Source organism: Ammospiza caudacuta, chromosome 6 (genome assembly GCF_027887145.1).
Source record: "Ammospiza caudacuta isolate bAmmCau1 chromosome 6, bAmmCau1.pri, whole genome shotgun sequence".
NCBI classification, from domain to species: Eukaryota; Metazoa; Chordata; class Aves; order Passeriformes; family Passerellidae; genus Ammospiza; species Ammospiza caudacuta.
Genome location: NC_080598.1, coordinates 18,466,549 through 18,482,775, shown reverse-complemented (window position 1 = coordinate 18,482,775; position 16,227 = coordinate 18,466,549). Strand labels below are relative to the sequence as shown.

General features: G+C 43.6%; 1 protein-coding gene across 7 annotated transcripts in view; it reads right to left on the bottom strand.

The window, feature by feature from the left end:
* Positions 1-16,227, bottom strand: part of OSBPL5 (oxysterol binding protein like 5) — a 172,816-nt gene that overhangs the window by 3,688 nt on the left and 152,901 nt on the right. For all 7 annotated transcript variants that reach the window (XM_058806208.1, XM_058806211.1, XM_058806209.1 and 4 more), the window contains 10 exons: positions 15,146-15,330; positions 13,665-13,746; positions 12,945-13,043; positions 11,990-12,086; positions 10,376-10,474; positions 9,097-9,194; positions 7,591-7,680; positions 5,372-5,508; positions 1,239-1,424; positions 568-706 (listed from right to left, as the gene is read on the bottom strand). In XM_058806208.1, the coding sequence (XP_058662191.1) occupies positions 568-706; positions 1,239-1,424; positions 5,372-5,508; positions 7,591-7,680; positions 9,097-9,194; positions 10,376-10,474; positions 11,990-12,086; positions 12,945-13,043; positions 13,665-13,746; positions 15,146-15,330 (1,212 nt within the window). The remainder of the gene's footprint in view (positions 1-567; positions 707-1,238; positions 1,425-5,371; positions 5,509-7,590; positions 7,681-9,096; positions 9,195-10,375; positions 10,475-11,989; positions 12,087-12,944; positions 13,044-13,664; positions 13,747-15,145; positions 15,331-16,227) is intronic.

Genomic DNA, 16,227 nt, shown 5'->3' with positions numbered 1-16,227 from the left:
TAACAAGATACAAGTTTTTCAGCGTAATATGGGTTATACGTAGCAAGTTTAGCAGCTCTACATTTGCAAAGTGTGTTATGAATGACAGGTATTGCTCCAAAGATGGAAGCACTGAAATAGGAGAGTATTATCACTGTATTAGGGAAAGGATGGAAAGATGTTTCTTGTCTTGTCTGAGAGAGTGAATGATAAAGGCTCATGGCAGAGACTGAAACTGAAGTCAGGGGGTCTCAGTTATGTACTCCAAAACCTACAGGAAGTTTTCTGCTTTGGAAACACTGAACAGTAAAGTTCAGCTCAGTCATATGCAAAATTCAGTGTAAGAGTCACTGTCACTAGCATTGGGTGGAAGAAAAATGCCAAAATTGATAGAATGAATCAATCAGTAATTATAATTCCTGGGAGCTAATAATGGTATAATACTGCAGGTCTATAGTCACAAGCTATATTTACCCAAAACAAAACTTTCAGCTTATGCTGTGCTTTTACATGAAAATGCTGTAGAAAAAGAGCTGTGTACCTAAACAATCATAAAGAAGATGATAATCCCCAGAACAAGCTTTTTACCTTGTGCCGTGTAATTTGATTGTTTATGCATGTTGCTTTGTGGTTTGACATCCTTGTGGATAAGTGTCTTTCCATTGTCTGAAGTATTCCATCCTTCTCAAATTGGGCAATGTCGTTCAAAGGATCCCAAGGCCTTAGACTTTTGAGACCAAATGAGAAAAATTCATCAGAAAAGCAAGAATCCCACATTAGCCCAATACACTAATTCCACATGCATCAGGGCAGGCAATCATCCCTGACAGTAGCCAGACTTTACAGATGCAGTGGCAGGACTAACAGAAAGTTGCCGGCACATTCACAGCTCCTCGCAATGAGTGTGGGGGTTCAGTCTCCAGAGGCTTTGCCCTTGTTGCCCAGGGGAGGAGAGCACAGTTGTTAACTCTGCTCTGAACAGTGCAGAAAAGCTCTGCTAAATGACTCTGCCCTTCATTGCAGCAATAGGAATTTTCATCAATGACACAGTGGATTTTCCATTGCCATGCCCTCATTTCCAGCCATTCCCAATTAGTATCATGAACATGTATTCTAATGATGACATGGAGCTCAGAAAGGGCAAGCTCTGGACATAGTTTTGGGGAATGGCAGGGCTCCAATGACAGGTCTGTAGCCCTGCTTGCATCCCTGGGAAGCAGGCAGTGAGATGTGTTGGGAACCCCAAGCCCAGCACTCACTCCTCGTATTTGTAGCGCCACTCGTTGGTGCTGGCATCGTGCCGGAACAGCAGCGGTTTCCATTCCGCGCCGCTTTCCCTCCGCTCCCGGGCGGCGTTCCTCTGCTCCTCCTCCAGCACAAACTTCTCCTGCGTCGCCTTGTGCTGGTCACCTTTGTTTATTGCACTGGTAACGTGCTGCCAAAGCCTAGGAATAATCAAGGAAGGAAGTGAAACCACCTTAGAACCAGCAATGTATTTTGCCAGCTGGAACTTTGGAGCAGAAACTTATTGGGTGTATTGAAACACCAGCAGAACTGTACCAGGATTGCTCAGCCTCTGTTTTTAGCTTGTAAGTTAAAGAAACTGAGAAAGGCAATTCTGAATGCTGTATGGGTGACCTGCTGAAGGAACTTTCTCTTAGATAACATCACCTTCAACAATAATTGAGTTGTTCAGTGCTGTCTGTTATTGAATTCTTATGCTGCTGTCATAAGAAAGTTGTGTTCAACTCACTGGGATCTGTGGTCTCTTTAGAGGTGATTGGTGGAGAATCTGTTCTGTTCCTCATCCTTTCAGGCATTTCTGTTTAGAAGCCTTTGCATCAAAGTCTATACCCAAAACAAGTCTTTATATTTAAAATTTAGAAGCACTGGAAAATGAACTTATGCGCACATCTTGTAGCTGCACATGCATCTCCTATACAGGACTAAAAGCAGATCTGTAGGAAGCTGATGCAATCCACAAGCAACAAGCATGTCCTCATGCTTACAAGCTGTAATCATGAACACTTGTTTGCAGCTGCCAAAGATTAAGTGATCTATTATATGAGTTGTTCTCATTGAGCATCTGCCCTGGGGAGAGGATCTGCCTTCTACCAGAGAAAAATTACTTTTTTTTACTATAGCCAAGCTCTGATCAGCCTCTCCACAGTTCTTCTAATCAGAGCACTTTAATCTTAATTTCAGATTGGAAATACTTCTGAGACTAGCAACTAGCCTTCCCAAAATATTACTGTATGCTTTAGTGTTTAGAATGTGTACAGGAGATCCAAGATGTTCCATTATTCCCAGCTCCACAAAACACCCGTCCACCATTAAGAAGATGAATTCATTACTGCATTTAATTTGGAGCTTGCTGTGAAGCTCTTAATTTAAAAGTGATCCTGAAGCTTTCATCGTATTTCTATTACCATACATTAACACAGCACTTCCAAAAATGCAGCTTCTTAGATAAGTAACTGGATGCAGAGCAATGCCTTCCTTTCATTTTTAATAAGTCACTCCCCTATCTCTGTGTATGAATAATTTCTCCCAGAAACTAAGGAAGGAAACTCAGTGATGGGGATGGGGCAGGGAGGAGTGAAATAACAACCTGAGAATATATTTTGGTGGTGTAAAGCCTCTCCTAAAGAATGTAGTGGTGTAAAGAGTGAGTCCCCTAATTCTTTGAACCTTAGAGGGACAGCACAAAATTGTTTGACAAGGGCAAATTACTCCATCAAGAGTTGCATATGTCAGACAATGAGACCCTCCACGGTGAGCTGCATGACAGTATGAGCTTCAGAGATTCCACAACAATTGTGAAAATAGGTGATTTGCAGCACTGCAGGGAAGACTAAGCAATTTAGGCAGAATATAACCTGGATTAGATGGCAATTTATTCATGCAACTGTCAGCATAATAAGGAGTTTGGTGGAATGTCTGTTAGGGAACTTTGTAACTTTTCCTTATTCCTCCTTCTCTTGGATGCATGAAACATTATTAATCTCTCATATAGCAAAGGGAGCCAGCTTTGGCCGTAAACTCTGGTAAACAGAGAACTGGAGATTCTTTGCCCACAAGACCAAAATTCTCCTTTAAAGAATCTCCTTCTGAAGATTAAGAGAAAAATGTACTGCAATCTGCCCTGCTTTGCAGAGTTAACACATTTGTAACTTATACAAATACAGACTTTATTGCTCATAATGGCCACTGCTGTTGATGCCTTGTGAAGGCTGACCTAGAACAGAGACCTAGATGGAGTTAAAGAATAAAGTAGGGATTTATTAGAAGGCCTCAATGGATCCACCTTGGGCAGCACAAGAGCCCAGCCAGGGCTACACCAAAGATGAAGCAAAATGGTCACAAAATGGCAAAATGGACGACCGGTCATGGGGTCTCTCACTTTTATAAGTTCTGGTCCATTTTCATATTGGAGTTAATTGTCCAATTATAACTTAACTTCTGAAGTCCCATCTCTCTCATTTTCCTCTCTTCAGTTCATGTTGTTTATGCTTTGGGGCCTGAAATTTGGATCATTTGTCCCTGGTCCCAAGATAGAGAAGGAATTGCTTTGTCTACCTACTCTGTGAAAAGAGCTCACCATCCCCTAATGTGAAGCTCAGAAGTACTAAAGCAGTACAGATCTGAAAAAATATAAAAGCTAAAACCCGAGGCATCACTTTCCAAACTAAATTTTTGTGTGTTTTCATTTTCATGCGATCCCTTTCTTTACGTATAAAAAGGGGAATCTTTTTAGGGTGATGTGATGCAACACCAAAATCAGATGTCCACAGAGAAGTGCACAACATAATGCAGAGCCAGGCAGCAACTGCATGTGCTGGCTTGGGATTTTGCCTGGTGCTGGCTGACTGTAGTGGAGAGGAAGCACAACTAATTTGATTAAAGCCAGCCAGCCCCACATAACTCTGCTCAACTCTTGCTCAACAACTGTACAGTGCGCATTATTCACTTCTTCCATTTTCTAAGTGTATTGGGTTTGCATGGCCGGGTTTTTGGCAACAGGGGTGCTACAGAGGAGGCTTCTGTGGAAAGCTCCAGAAGCTTCCACAACATCTGGCAGAATCCTGATGGCTCCAAATATGGACATGGTGCTGGCCAAGATTGGGGTGGGGGTAATGCCTCTGTCATGACCTACTGAGGAAAAAATCACAAGAAAGGTTGTGGCACAGTTTTAATTGTGACTGGAGAAGAGTGGGGTGAGGACGTGTGAGAGGAACAGTCCTGCAGACACCAAGGTCAGTGCAGAAGGAGCAGAAGGAGGTGCTCCAGGTGCCTCCTCCTGCCAGATTCCTCTGCAGCCTGTGGAGCAGCCTGTCCATGAAGGACCCTGAGGAAGAGTGATGCATGCTGCAGCAGGATGGACTCGCACTGCAGCAGTTTGTAAGGAGCTGCTGCTCCTGAGATGGAGCCATGTTGGAGAAGTTAATGGAGAACTGTATCCTGTAGAAGGGACTCCACAGTGCAGCAGTAAAGGACTCCTCTCCCTGAGCAACAGGAGAAGCCATGGGTGACAAACTGACTGAAACCCCCACCTTCCTGTCTTTCCTTGTACTACTGGGAGAGGAGGTAGAGCTGTGAAGGAGGGAGGGGTGGGGGGAAGGTGGTTTCAGGGGCTTATTTTACTTCTCATTATCCTGGTTGGATTTTTTTAGCAATAAATTTATTTTATTCTCGAGCCTGTTTTGCCCTCAATGGTAACTGACAATTATTTTCTCACCGTCCTTAACTCATGAACCCTTCATTAATTTTTCTCTCCTCTGTCCAGCAGCAGAAAAGAGTGAGTGAGTGATTTTCTTGGGTACTGGCATCCAGTCAGGGTCAAACTCGACACTAAGTTATGTGCCTGTTTTATGTAACCTAGATCATCCTACAAAGCCTGGTGCAGACTGCATTGGAGATCTCAGCTGAGATTATGAGGCAGGGTTAAACATCTGTTTAATTACGTTCATTCATAAAATCCTGTTATGTGGTTCAAAGTACTGCTCTGTGGATGCCAGGACTTCCCACAATTCCTACATGTACTTTAAGAGCTTGTGGTTGAAATAACCCTTCTTAACAAGGTATCCAACCTCAGGATGACATCCTGCCCTTTTATAAAATGCTCCAGCAGTTACAGAAATCTTTGGAGTCCAGGCAGAATTGTTATTTTAAGCAGATAAAATGTAGCCTCTGCTATTTCTCAGCCCAGTTTGATTTTAGAGCTGTACTTCATGGAAATACTCCAGAGTCAATAGTCTGGAAAGAAACAGGTAAATGGCTGGGTAACATGTGCCAACAAAGCAGGTCACTGCCTTTCCAGGACTGTGCTGAGGAATTGGAGGAGTCCTGCTGATGACAGAGGCAGCAGTGAGATGCTCCCCGAGCTCCCCACCTCTCTGACTCAAAGTCTGTCTGCTCCTCAAACAGCACAATGTGGCGCTTCAGCCTCTGCCTGCGCACTTCGCTCGTCGGGTTCCAGAACGTTTCTGTGCTCCCATTTTTCAGCTCGTTTATATGCACTTCTCCATCCTGAGAAGGAAAAGCAAATGAATCCATGACAATCAGAAAACAAAGGCAGAAATTAATCCTGACAAATTGAAGCTGCTCCTGGATGATGATAAGGGATACCTGTTGGTTAGGAGGCTTCTTTCCTCCTCTGTCCCATAAAATCTCACCGAACACTTCTGGAAAGTTTCTAAAATGAATGAGGCAAGGCATTGCCAGAAACAGTGGCTGCATTTACCATTAATCAGAGTAGAAAGGGACCTGGTTCCTTCTATTAAGTCTTGTCCCCAGACCTGAATGCCCACAGAAACCCTAAGATACTACTCTTTCACCACTGTTCCTCCCACCTCCCACCCAGCACATATAAAAACGATCCCCGGCTCTCTTTTCCAAAGTCTCTCTCAGCACTCCCTCTCCCATGTTCCATATGCTAGTTCCAGGTCTGATCCCAGGTCCCCAAGAGACCTCCAGTGTGGAAAGCATGAGGTAGGCAGGCATTATCAAGCACCACTACGTGCATCTCTAACAAGCATATATACAAGCACTCAGCTGCTGCTGTGACCCTAGGACTGAGCAGCATTGGGATTTACTTCCCTTCTTTGTTCAGGTGAGTCTGCAGGTCCCAAGGCAAGGACAATTCAGGTGTAAGGATTTCTGTCAGAAAAGCCAGGAGAGCAGGCCAGTACTCCCAGTGGGGAAGGAGGAGAACCAACACCATCCTTACCCCACTGCACAGCAGCTCCTCTGTTCACAGCACACTGCTGCAAGCAGCACCTCACAGAGCCACCACTCCAAAGCCATTTAACTTCTTGTATACATCACTGCAGTTTGTGCACCACTAACACCCAGGACAAAGATCAAGGGAGGAGGGTAAAAGCAGAAGGCTGAGAGCTGAGCAGCACTCAACCTTGTGGCTCAGGAGAGCCCCTGGATGATGGGCTCTCACAGGTGGTGTTGGCAGGACCCACTGCAGACAAGGGTACTCCACAGCCCAGCACAACTCACCACTGACAGGGCTCATCCTGCAGGACAGGGAGCTCAGAATGGAGCAAATCCCTTGTGCATGCTTAGAATGGGAAAATCTCCCAATTTCAAAATGGTCATTAGCTTTTTATGTAAAAAGACAGATTACCTGACAGGACAAGTCCAGTCCAGTACCAAAGGCTACACTGTGGTTAGGACCTCACTATAGTAAGGGTATCCAGGCACGATTCACCTGGCTTTCTTTAAATACCTCTTTTAGATGAGACAAATCTTGTCTCAGAAATGTCAATTTCTACAGACTGGCAAGGGAGCACAGACCAACTGCAATGATGATCTAGATGCTCAAATGTTGCTCAGAGAAATACCCAGATGTCCAGGCCAAAGCCAAGGGTCACTGCTTTTGTTTTAGGTACCAGGAGTTCCAATCAAAATTAGACTACATCATTCACTATGCAACTTTATTCTTGCTGGATTTTGGCTTGAGGCTGGCTCTGAGTGAATCACTTGTGTATACTGAGTGCACAAAGGTGCCGGGTGCTCGGCTGGCTGTTCTGAGCTGACCATAGAGATAATATCCTCACCAAATCGATGCCTCTGTCCCTCAGCTGATGAACAGGGTAGTAATTGTATTCTACATAAAGGTTTGCTGTGAAAATAATGAATTCAAACCCCTCTAAGTTCTTCCCTGAATCCCTGCCTAACTGTGGAAGTACTGAACACTCCAGACAAAAGGCAGCCTCAAGGTCTTTACAATCACACCTCATACACATTATGTCCTGCCATGATGCTTGCCCTAAGCCTCAGACCCTAAATACAGACCCATTGCTTTTGGTGAGGAACCCCCCTACTGTTGCCAGCTTCCTCAGGCTCTGGGAGTGCAGCGCTCCTTTCACTGCAGATGGATGGGACTACTGAAGCGTAAATGAGCTCCACAGGTACCTTCAGAGGTGTGGCCGAGGCTGTGCTCACCAGCATGCCCTGGGGCTGGGGGGAACAGGCAGGACAGGGCCCTCCCAGTGCCCATTCCAGTGCAGGGAGCCTGCCAAGGGCTGCCAGCCCTCCCTGGGAACCCTGCAGCCACAGGCTCCTAACCTGCCAGCAACTTTGAATATCAAATGTTACCCAGTGTCCAGTGAGACTCGCCAGCACTTCTTCTCCACATTTAATCTTCCCCGAGATCTGATTAATGCTCGTGCTGCCACCGAAGAAGGGCTGTCAGGGGAGAAGAGAAACAGCAAACGTGTTCAGTCTAGTGAGGACTGGAAGGGAGCCAACAGAGAGATGCAACAGGAGGGAAGGAAAGTGCAACTGGCTGACTTATAGTATTTCTGGGGAAAGGCAGAATGAATTCTAACATGGATTTTGACTGTCTCACATTGTGCCCCCTTCCTTTTGTTTGTAATACCACTGCAGTTGCAGGTAGGGAGATAAGCCTTGAGGTGCATTAACACTCAGGAATGCAAGGTCTCATCTTTATTGGAAATATACTTATTTATTGTCAGCCAGACATCAGGATAAGTGTACATGGACAACTCTTTCCCACTGTACAGAATCACAGCCTTTGCACCCTTGTCCAAAGAAAAGGAGCAGCACTAGTGGGGACTCTTCCTGCTTATGGGACAGCAACAGCAGTGTGGCACTGCTGCTGACATCATGTGTGTCAAGTCTCCAGCGTGAAGAAGCTCTGAACAGCAAAAAAAAAACAACAAACCAAAGAAAAAGGGTATTTCCAGAGTCAAGGAAAATAAATAAATAAATCCCAGAACAATGGAAAACTCCACCATCTCCTAGCTGCCAAACACAGGAAATGCCAGTGACAGTGTGAGCTGCTCTTCCATGCACAGAATACACCTCTTCAGACATTTTAGCAAGCACTTTCTGAAAACATTTGTGCAAGCTTTTGTGTGTGTGTGTGTGTGTGTGTGTGTTAAATAACAAAATAAACCCAAATTTCACACAACACCCATGGATATAATAATCACATGTATCTTAAACACCAATCTCTGGTACATATTCAAATTAAGAACAAAGTTAAGGGGTTTACCTGCAACTTCTCACAAGTCTACTAAAATAGACAGCTAGGAAATGCTCAAAGCAGAGCATGTAATTACATCATCAGGACTTTTCAGAGACATGTTTGGACGAATCACACTGTTTTCAAGCCAGAAAAGAAGCACCTTAGGCTCTAAAGTGTTTGTAAGTTTGAGATGACACCCAAGTCAGGGAAATATGTCCTCAACCCAGTACACCAGATCTATTGGAAAAATAGGCTTTAAAGACAAGTATGTGCAAATGTCAGGGAAGTACAGGAGCAAGAGTTCTAGTGAGTTTGTACATTCACTAGATTTTGCAAGCAAAACTAATCATTCCTGCTAAAACGGAAGCCACACTGTAAATTGCGAAACTTTCAGAACAAAAGCCAGTAGCCAGAAAAAGTCATGTAAAACTAAGGCTTCCTGGGGTCAGTTTGAGTTGCACAAGGCAAAACCAGCAGCAGGGTGACACCTTCTCTCCAGGCAGGTCCCACTCTGGTGCTCACATTATCAATTATCAATTATCAATCTCTGCCTGGGCACAGGGGCAAGCCTGAGACGCACTCAAAATGGGGCCATTTTTAAGGTATCTTACCTTTAGCTTGAATTCCAGTTCTGCCCTGTGGTTGGTTTTCTCACAGTCAATGGTAACTTTCCCTCCAAGCTCCATTGTCATAGTACCATATAAAAGTCCTGAAAGGAAAAAAAAAGAGGCTTAAGAGAGGCCTCAGTGGAAGCAACCTGCTTTCTCAAGTAAACCTGGCTCTTGCTGACACACTGTGAAATTCATCACTTGGCTTAAAGTTTTGAAAAGACAGAACTGGAGTTTCTAGGAAATGGCTGTTTACGATAAGCATGAAGAATCTCCCCGAGTCCATATTCCCCATTTCTAACACCAGCTAGAAAATAGCCTGACTCACAGGTGCACCTGTGACAAGCTGAAAGTGAGACAGAAAAAATAAAGGAAGTTGTGCCCAGCAACCTCATTCATACCTGTGCTTAAACAGACCCAGTCAGTTCTCTCAGGGTGATTGAAGAAGAGAGAAGCTGTAATGGAATCTGGGAGACTAGAGGTCATGAGGGAACTTTTGACACATGTTTACCATTTGCTGAAGGTCTTTTGCAGAAAAAGAAAAATTGGTAAGAAGATGATTTATGGAAAGGAATACTTCACAGAGATCATGATATTATGAGGTTATTGTTTTCAGGTACCCAGGCCCTTCTAAATATAAACTTAGAAGTCAGTGTGCCAAATTAAAAAATACTCAACCAAAATTGGATTTGATTGCTGATTTTTACTCTGCAGTGAAAATGATGCAGACAGAGCTTCCTGAGGAGCAGTGAATGAGCAGCCATGCCCCAGGCTCAGCACACACTGGCTCTATGAGCAAAGCCTCACCAGCAGCAGCAGCAAGCCTCACTGAGGCAGTTCATACTCTGAGAAGTACAATGATTAGAGTAACAAACAAATAGCAAGAGAACTCAGGAATTTCCTTTATCCTCAAAAAGCTAGAAAATATATCAAGCAATTTCAGTGTTAACATAATAAAAACTTTTTCTCTTAAGAAGCTCAGAAATGTAGTCTTGTTCTTTTCATTTTATCTACAGTGCATATATGCAGTATTTTTCTGTTTCTGCATAGTGTGAAAGCTAACATTGATGGGCCTAATTCTCTCCTGGGCTGTGCACAGGTAAACCAGAAAGACTTCAGTGAGGATTACTGAAGGTCTGCTGAGTGCTGTGACTCATGGGGGGCTCTCTGGAGTTACCAGGCCCTGCGCTGTCAGCTGCTTGAGAGGGGAGAGCCAGTGCAAAGCTAGTCAGCAAGACACCATTTTGTGACTCTGCTTCCTATTTGAAGAGTCATACCTTACCTTTACAGTGGGCATATGGCATAGTGATTATATACTCTTCCCCTCTGCTTAGAAACATAAGCTTTGCTTTCCCATCCAACAATGCAGAAAGTGAGTTGCCTAGAATTTAAAAAAACACACATTAAAAAGTCATGTTATACTTTGCCTCTCCTCCTACTTTAGAAAAAGCATTTCCATTCAAATGCAGGTCACTAGTGAAAGAAGAGATGAAATTCTCAAAATTTAGGACCCTGCAAATCATGCACAGCTGGAGGCAGGCAGTTCTAACAAACTGCAGCTCTTACTTGCTCTGGCATTTAGCCCCTCTTGGAGAAAGAGCAGCAGATTTAACAGGTCATTAGTGGGAGCTTAGAACTTTCTTAGGTCCTCCAGTTCTCACAATTTTTCTGATTGTGGATTGTAGGTGTAGAAGAAGGGACTACAAGTAACCTTGCCCTAATAAGTTGTACTAATGTTGTACAAATTACCAAAGTTTAACTAATTACCAAAGAAGAACAAAAGTTGTACTAATTACCAAAGAAGAACAGCCTTGCCCTTAATGAGTTGTAGCTGTGACTAACAAAGCTAAGTGTGAAGAAAGAACTGAGTTGGCCCGTCAGGGGGAATCCTTGAGGAAGAAGGCCTAGAGGAAGAAGACCTTGAGGAGATAGAGGAGCCCTGAGGAAGAACAAAACAAGGAAGAGAGCTGCTGCTACAAAAGATCTGATGTGAGGTCAGTCTGGGTCTGACAGAGTTAGAGGCTGCTGTTGGAGACTGCAGTCACATTCAAGCTCGGTAAAAGCCTGCAGTCAGAGGCAGCAAGGAAATACTTGCAGTCATGTTGCAGCAGGAATAGCCACCAGTCTGTCAGAGAAGCCAACAGCAGGAACTTGCTGCAGTCAGAGTCAGGATGGCTAAGTTATAAAGAAGAATAAACCAGGACCCTTTTCACATTTTCAAAGATGAGTCAGTGTCTTGGCTCATTTCTACCCCAACGAGAGGTCTGCTGCAACAGGGGATGATCCCAAATAAAAAATGAAATTGCCAGAAGGACAGCAAAGACTATCTTAAAGTGTTTTGGCAAACACACTCAGCAGAGGACAGTAATTACGAAATGTTTGTCTAAACAAAAAACTGATTTCAAACAGGAACAGTGTTTCAGAGCCTGGAGCTGTGCTGTTTCCATTGATATTAAATGACTGGAGGACATTTTGAAGGTCTGGGCTTCAACCCCACAGGACTCTGGGAGCCAGATAAAGGTTCAAATCTATTCAGAGAATTTTGTGTTTGTTGCCTGAGTGCCAGAGAGCTGAAATGTAACTCATCGATGAGCACATACCAAGTGCATACTGACAATCCCATCTATTATTGTCAGCCTTTGCCTTCTGAAAAAGAGATTTTTAAAGCTCTCAATCTTTCTCTCTGTTTTTTATTTCTTTTAACATCAGAGTGGTGTCACACTGAAATGGTGGAAATGGGGAAGGAGAGCCAAGTCAAGGACTTAGGCTATCCTGGTGATAGAATTGTCAACCATTTCTTAGTTCTTAACTCTCAATACACTCAGGGATGATGGAAAAACAAACCAAAACTGATGCCACAACATTACCTGGAGGAGGCCTAGACTTAATGCCTTACCATAAAACTTGGACCTAGCTAGAATGCTGCCAGAAATGCAGAATCCATCCTTCCTATTGCTGACGTGAAAAGCTGACACTGGTGGGTGATGGGACACCTAGGACAAAAGCAGGCAGGGGTCATTTAGAGCAGTGTGCACAGGCCAAGCAGAGGGAGGGTGCAAAATAAAGGGGGAACACAGTACATGACACCATTATTATGTATGAGAGCATTATACATCTAATCCTTCTCCCCCACCCTGTATTTTCTTGAACTTGTGCACATAAGATGACTTTCAGGCAATAGGTAAAGTGTAAGGTTTTCAAGACAATAAATGAACAGTGCAGAACCTCAGTGCAGCATTTGAATAACCTCCGTGAAATGCATGCAGTGATTGAAATAAAAATTTTAACAAAGCTAAAATTATCTAATCAAATAGGGGAAAAATGCGTGTGAAACTGGGGAGTCTCTTTACCAAAGACCACACAGTTCTCAGATTCCTTTATTAATATGATAAATCTCAAACTACACTTTGTTAGGCCAGTTAACTTATGAGCTCTGCCCTTCATTTAATCACAAAGACATAGAGACAAGTCCTCAATTTACTCCTATTAAAATAATAATAAAAAGTTTAGAAATAAAAAGATGGAAGGATTTGGTTGTGTGTTTTATGCCCCTTTTGACAGAGGCAATACAACCCCCATTTTATTAACAATAAGAAAACAGTAGGGTAGAATCCCATTGAAGAAGCTGATGTTATATATGGAAGACCTGCTGTTATGGTCTTGAGTGCCTACCAAGCCTCACATAATTTCTGTAAATCTGCAAAGGAAAAAGATCAGCTGCCAGTTTACCCCAGGTTCTGCTCTGCCTGTTTACACAGAGCTCCTAGGGTGAGAGGAGTAGTGTGTTTCTGTGCATGGAGGTGCAAGCAGGTTGGTGGTGGCAACAGTTGAGCATCCAAACAATAACTCACCTGTTCTGCTATGTAAAATGTGTGACTGTTCGTCTGGGGGTGAAACCAACAGCAGCGAAATGTCTCTCCCAGAATAGGGTTGTATGGCTTTTTTATTCCCTGAAAAACCAAGTAATCAAAACCTGCTACAAATGAAGATTTGCAATCCAATGCTACAGATGGCCACAAAACAACACAGTAATTTTTTTCTTGGATGCTTTACACAAAGTCAATCACAAGAATAAAAACTGAAGAACTAGTTACATATCTATCTAATCTAATCTCTTCATCCCAGCCATGGATTAATCTGTTATTCTCACCATTTTAATATTTAATACTGCCCAATCAAAGATGATCAAACTTTATTATTGTTGCTACTATACACTGCAAGGGCACACTGATGCGGGAACATGGCACAGTGGTACTAATTGGCCAGAAAAGAGAAAAGAAGACCTGCTTTCAGCAAAGGGGAAAACCTTGCATCCCAGGGCATGTTACTTGTTGATTACTAGTTTTACTTTCTAACTGTGCAGTGCAAAGGCTCTGGGGTTGATTGTCACTATTTTGCATTCACTGTCTACTCAGAAACCAAATGCAACCCCAGTTTTAAAAGTAATGGTCAAAGTCTTCTGAGCAGTAAAAGAGGTAAAGTCTCAAAAGAGAGGCAACAGAGAAATTAAATAAAACCACAGCAGAAGGTTTCAATGCCCATTACAACCCCAATTTCATATCTCATTTTACCTTTGGCTTCTTATAGAAGCCAGACAGATACCACCTCAGAACTTGCTTCATCCGGGTGTATGGATCATCCTCAAGGACAGCCCTGCAGAATGGAATAGAACATAAAATGTTCTTTATACTGGTCACACATACCATTAGCTTCTTACAGTATAATAACATCAATTTAAATCTATTTCCCCACAACTAAAGAGAAGTAACTTCTGTTCTGCTGCCAATGAAAAAGGTATCTCCCAGCAGAAATATCTATTTTTTAGTAATGTATGTCATACAACACAATTATTAAAAAGTGGCACCACTTGTCCCACATTTCTGCAAACAGACCAATAAAATTTCTGGAGTGTATCAGGTTTGATTGGATATTGGAGTAGGTTAATGTCCTTCCACTTACACTAGCACTGAGTCACAGCTAGCAGAACAGTGTGAGTCATAAAAGTAAACCTATCCCATCAAGATCAAAAACTGGCTTTTTTTGTCTCTTTTTCTTTGCTTTCCTCTTTCATAAAAGATTTTTAAAGCTGATGTGCTCCATGAGCTCTACCAGTACTTTGAGATTTCATACAATACTTCAGGTTGGAAGGGACTCCGAAAAGTCATCTCAGCCAGCACCTCCAAACAATGCTCAAAGATGAAGCAGGAAGTAAACCAAACCAAAGACATTCCTGGTATTTCCAACCATTCAGTCAGATTTAAAAATCAGCTTGGGTAAATTATTGCAAAATTCATTTAGAAGGATCACCCGAACCACAAATTAAACAATTTTTAATCAAAACCTCCAAACCTCTTGAAGTCTTCTTACATATCAGCACTGAGGAGAACTATTTCTTTAACTTCAGATGGTACATATACCACAAACAAGGCTTGAAAATACCATGATTCTGTAATTACCCAGAGAAAGTGGAATAAAAATGAGTAACTAGTGCTGCTATTAGAATATTGCACATCTTGGTTTTATAGTCCACTAAGTATATCTCATTTAGAAGGCAGGTCCTATCTGGAAGCAGAACATTTCCTATTTTCTACTGTGTTGCTCCCAGCAGGCCTCTATCATCAATGGTTTTAAAAGATGTTTCTTATTTATTTTTTAACCATGATAATTATATTGCTTCGGGGAACAGAAGTGCTTGACAATTTTGGTTGCTCCATCCTATCCCCCCATTCGTGTATGTACACGAGCACACCAGGAGGCGGCACAGCTCTGTTGTGCAAAACTCCAAGGCATCGGCTGAATTCCCACCAGCTCCAGCCAACAGTGCCAAACACATCCATATGCAAAGGTGGGTTTGTCTGGTGTTTAACTTTTCCCTCCTTGTCCCTCACTGGCAGCATTTTTTTATCTATAAAAAGTCACTGAGCTGGTGCCTGGCTTGATCTGTGCTGAAGCCAGTGACCTCAGTACTATCTGGGAGCTTTCTGGCACACACAGAGACATGTTCCCAAGTACAGGAGAAGTGCCCAGGTCAGGCCCAGCCTGTGCTGCTTACTGGGAGAGCAGGTCAGCATGGTAGTAGTAGTCGGAGAGCTTGTTCAGGAAGGAGCGCGGCTCCAGGATGAAGGTGGGCAGCACCACCCGCGACAGGTCCATGCCAGGCCGCAGCTGCTTCAGCAGGATCCACATCAGACTCTTGTTCTCCTCAGAGACAGTTTCTGTCTGAGATGACTCCCCTGTCTGCAGAGGCAAAGGGAACTTCAGGGCAGGCACAGAAAAACCATTCCCTGTGGGTACATTTCTCCAGGGTCCAAGCTGAGCCACGCACACCAGGCCCTGGCACAAGGGTGACTGCTCACCTACACCACTGCAGAGAGACATCAGCCATGCCTCAGTAGAAATGAGCCCCCAAAGCAATCACGTGAGTGGAGCAGAAAGCCCTGGGTGCCTGGGAAGGCTGGCACGAGGCAGGGAGCACAGCTCTGCTGTGCTCCATCCTGAGGCACTGCCTCCCCCAGGGCTGCCAGGGGCCAGCATGGAGCACCATTAGCCAAGGGCACTCTGCACTGCAGGCCCTCAGGAGGGGTGGACATGCCCAGAGCTGTCACAGCATCCCTGCGGCCTGGGGGATGCACAGAGGCAGCTCAGTCCCATTCTCCATAAACAAGAGATTATAGGATTCACTAGGATAGATGTAGAAAAATGTAGGCAGTAAACAAGTAATCAACAGAGAAAATAAGCAGTCCTGTAACTTCCAGACAAGGCAAACTGTCAATATGGCAAGGGCCCCACTACCAGGTGAGAGGCACAAAAACTCCAGCACCTGCCAGTGCTGCTTAGAGCCCTTTGCAGCAGAAGTGAAGGTAAAAAAAGCCAGGGGTTATGCTGTGCTTTCAGTCCTGTGTAGTTCCTATGCATTCAATGGGTCTATGAGATGTGCAACATGCCTTTCACACCACTAGAGAAGGTAAATTAAATTTTCAAACAAAATTCCATTTTAGTGAACCCTAGGCATCATAATTTAACAGTGAAAGAGAATACTTGAGCTTTCTACTGATTTTAGGCAAGAGATTTCTATGAGAAAAAGGGCACAGATTTACTTTTGGAATGGACTTTGGTTTGGGAGAGGGGATAGCA